The sequence below is a fragment of the Pyxicephalus adspersus genome, unplaced genomic scaffold (assembly GCF_032062135.1).
Source record: "Pyxicephalus adspersus unplaced genomic scaffold, UCB_Pads_2.0 Sca448, whole genome shotgun sequence".
Classification (NCBI taxonomy): domain Eukaryota; kingdom Metazoa; phylum Chordata; class Amphibia; order Anura; family Pyxicephalidae; genus Pyxicephalus; species Pyxicephalus adspersus.
The window spans coordinates 1,661-12,993 of record NW_027317455.1 but is presented as its reverse complement, the minus strand read 5'-3'; the positions used below and the strand labels follow the sequence as shown (position 1 = coordinate 12,993).

Sequence of the window (11,333 nt, the reverse complement as noted above, 5' to 3'; positions counted from 1 at the left end):
GGGGGACTAAAAGGATCACTGTTACTGAAGGTGAGTCTGCAATGAGGTTGTCTGTGACTGAGGGAGATCTGTACTCAGGAAGCCTGTCACCAGGGAAGGGGATGCAATGAGGTAGGTTAGTCACTGAAGCAGTAGGAAGGGGGGAGGGGCTCTGCCACTGAAGGGGGGGCTGCTCTGGGAAAGGTCTGCTAAAATAAAAATTTATCAATACCTTTCACATAAAATTTATCAATACTATGCTCTCTATGATATATATCTTTGTTTCGTATAACTTTTATATTCCTGCCAAAGCAGAAAAATTAAAATTTCCAACAGTAGAAATAACAAGTATGTGTCCCCCCCTACATAAAATCAGTCATGTGGCTTTTTGTACAGCAGGCATTACTTGTATATAAAGTGTGTACAAGCTAAGTAATCAGATAAAACATTTGAGCCTCCCCGTCGGGGAATCGAACCCCGGTCTCCCGCGTGACAGGCGGGGATACTTACCACTATACTAACGAGGAGTTGCTTGTTCTCCAGTGTTCCCTTCATTGATTTCCAGAGTTCTTCATGATTTTTGTATGATTGTAAGATTGTTTCGTGTAGTGGCTAACTCTCTCAGATACGTTGTAGGGGATGCTATGCTTGTTCATTGAAACAAAAGTACACTCTGTTCACATTTTACAACTACCATTTAAAATATAGGTGATATATTTACAGTCTAAAGGGCGATTTGCCATAGATTAAGAAAAATAGCAGAGGATGGTTTCGATCCATCGACCTCTGGGTTATGGGCCCAGCACGCTTCCGCTGCGCCACTCTGCTGGTGGGGGTCTGTGCTCTGGAGGTCTGTCCATGGGGAAAGGGATGGGGGAATGCAATGAGAAAGACTGAACACTGAAGAAGGAAGGGGGGGTCTAAACGACTGTCACTGGAGAGGGTCTGCTATGAGGAAGATCTGCTACCAAGTGGGTGGGGGGGACTAAAAGGAGTGAGGTCTGTTACTGAAGGTGAGTCTGCAATGAGGGTTGTCTGTGACTGAGGGAGATCTGTACTCAGGAAGTCTGTCACCAGGGAAGGGGATGCAATGAGGTAGGTTAGTCACTGAAGCAGTAGGAAGGGGGTAGGGGCTCTGCCACTGAAGGAAGGCTGCTCTGGGAAAGGTCTGCTAAAATAAAAATTTATCAATAACTTTCACATAAAATTTATCAATACTATGCTCTCTATGATATATATCTTTGTTTCGTATAACTTTTATATTCCTGCTAAAGCAGAAAAATTAAGTTTCCAACAGTAGAAATAACAAGTATGTGTCCCCCCCTACATTAAATCAGTCATGTGGCTTTTTGTAAAGCAGGCATTACTTGTATCTAAAGTGTGTACAAGCTAAGTAATCAGGTAAAACATTTGAGCCTCCCCGTCGGGGAATCGAACCCCGGTCTCCCGCGTGACAGGCGGGGATACTTACCACTATACTAACGAGGAGTTGCTAGGAGAGCCTCCCCGTCGGGGAATCGAACCCCGGTCTCCCGCGTGACAGGCGGGGATACTTACCACTATACTAACGAGGATTGGCTTGTGTTTTCAAGTTCTCTGAACGGTTTTTGTATGGTTGTCACATATTTGCCTCTACATACCTAATTTTATATTGATATGAAATATATAATCCCATGAGGAAAAGGATAATTCAATCATTATTCACACTATTGGGCCACTTTTGAAGTTGCTTTTGATCCAATGCTCAAAGCTAAGCGTGAACACGAGATTTCTATCAGCTACAACTAAAATTTGTTATTGTATTGTGAAAATTTAGAGTCTGGGGATCTGTCCTGTTGGATCATTTTGTTTACATGAATTAGGACTTATCTGGGTGCATCAAGACCACGTATGCGCACGGAGCTGTGTGTCACTCAAAGGGGAAGAAACTTCCCCCAGAGTGACGTCATGATGCCAAAACCCGGACACACTCCCATCGCAGTTCTGAGCCTGGGTCCAGTTGAATATATATATATATATATATATATATATATATATATATAAAGATTCCTTCTGCCAAACCCTAGGTCACTACCAGGCAGGTTCTAATATTACGTTCTGAAAGCCCTCAGATAGAGAATTCTCAGCATTAAAGTAATAGGAAAGGTATTCCTTATTTAATTTTAGTAACGATCATATTAACAGTATTCTGGATTCAAACACACTAGTGTTGACTAATAAATATAATTGGGCATAAAGCAGGATGGAGCAGGACCTAATACATTAAGGTGTCTTGAGTTTTAGGGTGGACAGGCGCTCTACAGGGTAATAAGGTCAGAGTGGTGCATGCTATGAAGAGCAAGTAAGGCTCTGGATTTTTTTTTTCTCACCAAAGGTTCTCTTAAAATAAAGAACAGTATCAACTCTTAGATGTTGCCTCTCCATTTGTATTCAGATAGAACATATAGGAAAATATGTTAATGCTCTTCAGATGTCTTGATTTCACCGCCTTGAATTTTCATTACTTTTCTCAGCATGGTTATGACATTTTATTGATCTTTTTTAGAGACAATGCATTACTTAATGTTCATTTGCTGGGGTTCCAGATGCTTTTCATTTTAAGTTAAATTCACACAGGATGCTTTTACTCGGGGATCTTTCTCTTTAGTAGCTCTCCTTGATGTGTTTTCAATGGTTAGCCCATTTTAGAATGTTTTCATAAGGTGAAAAAAAACTTAGCTGACTGTGTGACCTTAGGGTGAAAAGGGGTATAGTGTAAGGGAAACAATCTGACTCTATTTTTGATTTCCTAGGATTTTGGGTAAACTTAAGTACATTCTACTTTAAAACAGCTGAAACTATTAATTCACCTTCTTTGGTACACAGTAAATTTAAAGCAGCCAGCATTATAATGAAATGAAAGAACTTGATTGCTGCTACTTACCAGACAAAGCTAACCACCAGCCAGAGCTAGAACTATCTCAACTAAATGTTAAATATCATTTACAAAATGCTGACCCCCCCCCCCCCCCCCCAATAAAGGCACCCAAATATTCAAACTGTGCACCGAGTTACAATTCAGCAATTGTTCATAGGTCAGCCCAGGCAGACTCAAATACTTTAGAAGTAGGAGGCATAGAGGAGCAGTGGAGCCTATGAAGACAATCCAATAGGGCTCGGTTTAGACTGACATTTTTTGCAAGTGGTCTTAAACCTAATATTATATTTGATAATATTAAAACAAGTTAGTTTCTTATCTTTTTTTTTTTTTTTTTTTTTTTTACAGGAATTTTCAGGCGGTATTGTTTTCAGTAAGCATGTGAGTGGTTTTGCCTCCTCCATAGACTTTAAAAAAACCTGCAACCTCTTATGCAAATGTTTTTAAGTGTTTATGTACATTTTTGCAAATGTTTTTGACTCCTAGAAATTGTCCAGAATCCTGAGGAAAAAAATAGCCTTGCAAGATGTAAAAAATGACTTCTTTAGTACCTAGCTGTGGACAGTTGGCAGTAGTAGGCCGCCGGAAGCAGTAAATGCGGCTATACACTAGCCTAAAAGGTGTTGAACTTGATGTTTTCACCCACGTTGGTTAGACTTTTAGACTTTTCTGTTCTTACTGTTAAACTCAATTTATGGTACAAAGATTTTTTTTTTCTATTTGCAATTTTTGTAGAACTGTAAAACTAATTTGCATCATGTGGGTGGGGGAAAGGATCATAGAAAACTTGGCAAAATGCATGACCATTTGATCCCTAAAACTAGAAATATATTTTATGGGTAGACTGACCTTTTAAAGCAAAACCCCAGCCACACAGCACCATGATACAGGAATACAAACCTACAAAGTAGAGACTGGGTGCCTTGCAGTTCTGGCATTCCCATTGTCAGCCTGATTTTTTTTTGTACATTTCAAATTTAAAAACAAAACTTTGATATTAAAATTTAACAATAAATATGTGTAATGTCTTACAAGCTATTAATGCACAGCACTGCCTACATTAGAAACTAATCCTGTATAGCCACACTATATACACTAACAACTAATTACTATTAAACTAGTTATTTTTTCCTAACTTTATATTCTAGCATTATAAAAATATAGAACAAAAACTACCAAAAAAAATTATTTAAAAGAGCTTCCTAACCCACTGTTTATTTCAAACATTGTGGTCCTGAAGCAGTTACAAAATGTCTACATTTTGTTATGTGTGTGTGTTTTTTATGAATACGCGTGATTCTATATATACACTACTCTAGAATCTGTTCCTGCAGATATCCAATGAAGTAATCATTTTCCGGTTTACTGTTTTTGTTGTGGCCTTTTATCTTAATCCTAAATTATTCATTGTGAATTTACTCTGAATAATTTGGAAAATGTTGCAGTTAGCCGTGTTTAATTTCCTCCTGTCAGTTTTGTACACGGCTTGTTTTGACCTTTTTCCTCTTGCAAATTCAGGGAAAAGATGGATTTTAACAGTACAAAATATTAACAAAGAATGCCCTTTTTGTGTCCAGCTATTTTCTTAGTACAAAGAAATGAACTACAGGTAGTCCCCGGGTTACATACGTGATAGGGATTGTAGGTTTGTTCTTCAGTTGAATTTGTATGCAAGTCACAACAGGGTATTATTATAATTATACAAATATTTACGTATATTATTATAATATACATATTAGGCAGCATGGTGTCAGTTACTGTATAAATTCCTCACTGTGAGCTAATCACAAACAAAGCAAAAATAAAAAAAAAAATAAAAAAAAAAAGTTGTATGGAGACTAGACATTCATTAACTTATGCAGCAAGCTGTGCTTTGATGAGCAGAAAAGAACAGCTGCAGAGTTTGTCTAGGTCATTAAAGAGTTACAAGATGTAACAGATCAGCTCTGCCCTTAAGATCACACACAACCTCAGCTGTGTTTAGCAAAAGATTTCTTCTGCATGTCATGCAAACCGCCCCCTCCAAGCCTCCCTGCTGCACACCAGGGAGCAGGGAAGGCCCATTTGTATCTATGAGGCGTCTGTATGTCCGATTTCCTTAACTCGTGGACTATACCTGTATATCAATATTGTTCCATAGATGGGAAGGTGGATTTGGCTTTCATTATTTACAGGGGTTATTAGCTGTTAATACATAGGGTGTGTAGTTTTTCAGTGTGCCTCTTGTGATTCTACGTTAACTCTTACAATATTTCTTGCTGTGCTAGGTTTGCAATAGTTTAAGAAGTATACGTTTTATTTTTCGAACTGAAAGGTATATAATTTTGAATTATATATATTTTTTCTGAGTCTAGAGGTTAAGTTGTTTTTGTGTTTTTGCTATATTTTGATGATAATTGAGTTGTGTCGAGACTAGTTATATCCTCCTTATCAGTTGGTCAATATTTGCTCCATCCTTACCTTGAAGCTTCTTACCTTGAAACATCTTGCTCAGCGAAGTTGTTAATTAAGTTTCTTGTTACTGACTAACTACTAAGTGTCTTCCACCTGGTTGTCTGACTATATAAACTGTGATGTGAAAATAAAGTATGAGACAGTATATAACTATATACGCTTAAGTCGCGTGTTGTGTTAATCAATGCTCCCAACGCGTTGAAAACTGAGGTCACGATAGAGAGGGAAATATTGGTCTGGGATCAATAGGAAATCGCCTTAACACTAGCTATAAAGAAATCTGTGTTTAATGGCATTAAATAAACCTTATGATATAGGACAATAGGTGATATTCTTTGATTGCATAACTTGAATACAGAATTCATAGGGTCTCTGCCAGTCCCCAGGATAGATGATAATTGGCACCCAAGTATCCAAGAGACTTTGCCTTACACATTGCAATGTTGGTATCTCAGCAACCAATTGAGAGATATCTACATATCATTGTAGGATACAATAGATACTTAACATTCTGCAGTCGCAGTCAAAAGCCTGCATAGGACTGTTGGAGCTTATTGGGGCGCTGTAGGGGTAATTCATAATTTGTAATAGTGGCCTGCAGGGACTGATGGTGCCTTCTAACAGTCCATGATGTACATTTTACCCGTATTTATTAGGTGCAAAAAAAAAAAAAAAAACAATTACATTCAATCCTGCAGAGCAGTCAATCCCTCCGGAGGTCTCTTCCATCCGCGTCTACCCTTTTATGTAAAGTGAACATTCTGAGTTTAGGTGTGCTTTAGGTCCTGACCACCTCTGATAGTATTTACTGTATGTTTTTGTTTTTTGGCTGCTGTTTAAAATGTTTCAGAATCTTGGATTGTGAGTGCAAGTAAAAAAAAATAGCTGGAGACCATTTCCTGCTATTGTATTCACACCTGACCTGCTGAGTCAGTAGAAATAGAAATATTGTTTTTCTCATTATCTTTAGGAGTTTGATAGTACTCGAGTATGACTGCAAATGCTTTTGGATATCAACACATACTGGATTCTTGGATCCTAAACCCAGGAGAGACCTTATGTGAGCTCAGGTTTTCTACATCTGGCTGCAGTGGTATTTATGTATAAAATTATTATATGAGTGAAACAATCACACTCGTGTCATTTTTTTCTGGTGTATGTAGAGAAACAAATCCAGTTGGTCTCTATGAACAATCACAACTGTTTTTAATGTGTTGAAAATTTTATTTTCCATTACAAATAAAGCCTGAACTATAGACAATACCTGTTCACAATAAAGTTTTGTTTTGTAGTTTGTGTTACATGAACTAAGCCTGTCTTCTGTTAAACCATAATTTACTGTCTATTTTTAGAAACTTGGAAGGGTTAAAACTTCTGTATGATTGCAGGTGTGTCTGCTGGTATTGGGATATTTTCCCCCGCTTCTTGTCATACCCCGAGCAGGAAGTGAAAAGAACCATCCAACAGAGGCACATACACCATTACAAATCTGTAAGAGGTTTTAACTCAAGACTTTACCAGAAGTGTTTTGTTTTCTGTGTCTCTATTGGTTTCCATTCACTTCCTGTCTTGGTTATATGACAGGAAAAGTCATCTCAACAGGGGATGCCCTTTGTTGTATTATTGCTTTGAGTTGTTTACATCATGTTGCAATGGACTAACTTCTGTATTTTCATGCACTGAAATGGCTTTTAATTAGGTTTTTTAATCCAGATAAATGTTATTCAGTCATTTTATTTAGACACCTTTTTATAATATTAATTTATAATTTAGAAAAGTCCTTAATTTGAAACCATAGCACAATTTGCTCAGTGGTTTGTGCTGAAAGTTCAGGAAACATTTTTGTTTCAAAGGTTGCAAGATGAGATAACTATATTTTGCATTCAATTTACAATGCTTTATTTTATTTCATTACAGAGCAAAGAAATTGCTTTGCAGCTTCATGAGGATCTAATGAAAGTACTTAATGAGCTGTACACGGTAAGCATCACATCTGCAGTGTTTTTATATTTTCTGCATTGCAACATCACCCCCTTCTATCTGGGTCAAGAGACAGCTGAAGAAAACTATCTCTAAGTAATCCACATTGAAAATGTCAAACTTCTCTACATGTCTGGTCAGTGACCTGACGTCTGTTCCTATTTTGTGATCTGCTTCTAGATGACAATTATTTGTGTGGAGCTTACATGTGTTTATTTTATTAGTGCTGCTGTGGGAGAATATATTGATTGTAAAAGGTCACTGTGACCATGGACATAGATCTCCATAAGGTTACAAGGGATTCACAGTGCATGACCATGATATCATTTTTGAGAGATTACTGCCATTATGTAGTCATACCAAATCCTTTACCTTTTCTCTTTTACAGTAGGGAAATGGCACATGGTCACAATCTTTTGTGTAGGTATGAAGGAAAATGTAATGTGTGGACATTTTATTCAACAATTTATGTATGGTTTTGAGATCACACCAGACTGGACTGGCATCTCTGTCATTTACCAGAATGATATTGGGCTGATCAGCACTTCTGTGGGCTTCTCATTTTATTTTTCGTCACATGTCCGGTGTCAGTAGTAAGTTACCAGTTAGGCTAAAAGCATTGTCAGAATTTTTTTTGGGCTTTGTGTTGCTGTTTGAGAGAATTCCATCACCTAGTGTCCTGATGGCAGTGAAAAAACCCCCTCCCTCTTACTTTTAGGGAGGCAAACTGCTATAAAAAAACTTTTTTTCTGGAGTTGGGGTACAGGTAAATAGGCAGAACCTTCTATGTATTCTGTTGTGATTTTTAATGCTTATTTAGAACATTTTTAGGGCTTATTTAGACTCCCTCCATTTGAATGCATTTTTTAAACATAATAATTTGAGATCATGCAGTGTGAATGAGACTCATGAGCGCTGGGAAACAGAGTTTGTATACATTTTAATACAAAACAAAGCCCAACAAATAAACTTTTGTTATTTGCACTCTTGCTCTGTGTAATATACATTTGGAAGTAGTGAGAGATTTGCCAGAAATTCAGTGATGTTCTGTGTCCTCTGCTCTTTTTTTTATAGCCCTCTGAAGCCTTATTTTAGACTGCAGAATGATGTCTTTATATTGTACAGATCTGAGAGTGGTTCAGTAGTTCAAAAAAAGACACGGGGCAGAGCTAGTGCCACTTGGCCTACAATATTGCAGTGCGTTTGGACTTAGAAGCTGTCAGCTGTCAGACGTTAGAAGCTGTGTGCATTTCTAGCAGATCAATGAGTATATTTGCATACTTGCAGGGTTTTAAATAGATGAACATAAAAATATGTTTGTGTTGCAGGGAGGTACTGCACACTTTTTTTTTTAATTGTGCCTTGATGTACATCTAGCAATACTTAATAGAAAGTACAGTGTAGCAGCTAGCGAAGTGACCATCATGGAGCATTTAAATGACATGATCATGTAATCAGAAGCATGCAGGTGAATTCAATGAACTGTCCATCCACCCCTAAACATAAATTAGCAGTTCAGCTTTTATTTATTTATTTTTTGCCATTATTCTGTCATTGTTAGATGGTTCTGTTCTCAAAAGAACAAACTGTGCAAAGAGCTTGTCAAACAGATTGATTTGTATGCCGCCAGAACTTTTTAGGAGTGATTATATAACTAATGATTAGATTATATAACTAGTCACTGGCTGAAATTTTGATTTGGTATATCTCTATTTAATGCATTAGTTACTTATTCTGGAAATGTATGCTAGCCAGCAGCATATAAAGCCATGCTAATATTTTTAATCCATGTATTTGTGCAGCTATTTCTGACAGTGCACCAGCTGGTGTCCCTGCATTTGTAAATCACATTCCTTTTCAATCCTTGTGCTGCCTGCAGACTGACTGTCACACGAAGAGAAAAGAGGCATTTGGTAGCATTCCAGCAAAGTCATTTCCCAATCTTGTTTATTCTCACAAGTGATCAAAGTGGATAAAAAGAGGCTGTAGAGCTTCATTAAAATTATTGAATGTGACATCTAAATGAATACATAAACTTTAATGCATATCAGCAGGAGAATACACCTGACATTAAAAAACAATTCTGAATTCACTGCATGTGTTTTAAATGATCATGTCTTACCAACAGTAAACGTTTGGTCACATTCATTCCTTTATAAATATATCCCTTACGGTTTGTGAGGTCCTTGTGTCCCCAAAACAAGGTATACTTGTAAAAGAGTAGCTGAAATAGGATTCTTACTTACAGGGAGCTGGGGCAAAAAAATAGGGCTCCACCTGACTACCAGTGAGGTGGGGGAAGTAACACACAATAGGAGGGAAGATAAGTAGTGGTGGGAAGTAGTGATGGTTTCAAAAGAAAGAAGAAGAGGGGTAGGCAAGTTTGGGAAAAAAAATGGGTTTTGAGTGCTCTTTTAAATGAGCAGAAAGTAGGAGCAAGCCGAAAAAGACGAGGAAGACCATTGCAGAGAGTCGGAGCAGCTCTAAAACAAAGTCTTGGAGCTGTGCATGTGATGAGGTTTTGAGTGAGGAAGTCATTAGTAGGTCATTGGAGGAGGAAAGGGAGCGGTCAGGGGAGTATTTTTCTATCAGGTCAGAAAGATAAGTGGGACAAGCACTGAGAAGGGATTTGATTCTAAGGTGAAATGGAAGCCAATGAAGATAACTACAAAGAGATGCAGCAGAAGAGGAGCGGTGGGAAGGATGGATGAATCGGGCTGCAGCGTTCATAATAGTTTGTAGAGGAGAGAGTTGGGTTAGTGGAATACCAGCGAGAAGGATGTTGCAGTAGTCCAGGCGAGAGATGATAAGAGCTTACATTTTTTTTAATGTCGTACCTGTTGTAGGTCATGAAAACATACCACATGTACCATGCAGAGAGCATTAGTGCTGAATGTAAGCTTAAGGAAGCTGAAAAGCAAGAAGAGAAACAAATTGGAAGGTCTGCAGACCAAGTATTCAATTTACGCCTGGAGGAGAAACACCAAAGGAGGAGCTCGGTCAAGAAAATTGAGAAGATGAAGGAGAAGGTCAGTGTGTCCTTTGTCAAATATTAATGTATTCAGAACACTGGATTGATCTATATAGCTTGATTTATCTACACAGCAGGATTTAGTGCTGATAGAATATGCCTCTCTTTTGGTAGTGACAAATTCTTCCAAGTTAGGTTAGTTGGCCATGGTGGGTCATACATAAAACTGTCTAATATAAGAAATCTGTGTGTATGTTACACAGCCAATAATTGGAAAAAGAAGGCAAAGCTTGCTGTAACATAGCAAACATTTCTGAGCCTTTTCCATACAGCAATCCTGTTTGGGGAAACTAATCTGCAGTAAAGATGTTGGTCCAAGCTTCTGTTTACAGCAAAATTGACTCTCCTCATTATTTTGCAGTGAAAGTTTGATTTCTCAATTTTCTGACAGAGGGCAGCCTTAATAGGGGCCTCTATCCAGTAGGATTGTTATAGAGTAAACTTGACTGTAAAAACTGTTGAGTTTATATGACCTTTATCACATTAAAAAATATATAACTGGATTTTGTGTTGTTTTATGAAAAGGCCAAGGGATGTCCAATATTAATCATTGATTTCTTGTTTCTCTACAGCGTCAAGCCAAATACTCTGAGAACAAGTTAAAGTCCATAAAAGCTCGTAACGAATATTTATTAACGCTGGAGGCAACAAATGCTTCAGTTTTTAAATATTACATTCATGACCTCTCTGATTTAATTGATGTAAGTAATGTATTTTCTCTCATATTAAGTATTATAAATTGTAAAGAAATATCTCCCCACTGACTATTAATCTCAACGAAAACGTCCCATAAAATATATGTGTGTGTTTACCATATTTATTATAGATTTTTTTTTTTAATCTTATAAACGCCCCCCCTAGGTACTAATGCAAAAGCTGACATCCAAAAGTCCAGCTGAGACTGCTGCTGGGTGCTGCTATTTTGGATGTGATGTGAACAATCCTCCTCAATCTCAGACCTGTCATTTTGAG

At 37.6% G+C, this 11,333-nt stretch overlaps 1 protein-coding gene and 4 non-coding genes across 5 annotated transcripts; 1 reads left to right on the top strand and 4 right to left on the bottom strand.

Annotated features, from left to right (window-relative positions):
• Positions 1-434: 434 nt before the first annotated feature.
• TRNAD-GUC (transfer RNA aspartic acid (anticodon GUC)) lies at positions 435-506 on the bottom strand. The gene has a single exon. It is a non-coding gene; the product is annotated as a tRNA-Asp (tRNA).
• Positions 507-735: 229 nt separating this feature from the next.
• On the bottom strand, positions 736-807 carry TRNAM-CAU (transfer RNA methionine (anticodon CAU)). The gene has a single exon. It is a non-coding gene; the product is annotated as a tRNA-Met (tRNA).
• Positions 808-1,395: 588 nt separating this feature from the next.
• On the bottom strand, positions 1,396-1,467 carry TRNAD-GUC (transfer RNA aspartic acid (anticodon GUC)). Its single transcript has one exon. It is a non-coding gene; the product is annotated as a tRNA-Asp (tRNA).
• A 14-nt stretch (positions 1,468-1,481) lies between these two features.
• TRNAD-GUC (transfer RNA aspartic acid (anticodon GUC)) lies at positions 1,482-1,553 on the bottom strand. The gene has a single exon. It is a non-coding gene; the product is annotated as a tRNA-Asp (tRNA).
• A 5,568-nt stretch (positions 1,554-7,121) lies between these two features.
• Positions 7,122-11,062, top strand: LOC140345050 (SLIT-ROBO Rho GTPase-activating protein 2B-like; the record flags this gene model as incomplete). The annotated part of the gene is made up of 3 exons (XM_072432215.1): positions 7,122-7,330; positions 10,177-10,359; positions 10,934-11,062. Coding segments are annotated over exons 1-3 (399 nt in total), but the record flags the coding sequence as incomplete, so codon positions are not given.
• Between the last annotated feature and the right edge of the window lie 271 nt (positions 11,063-11,333).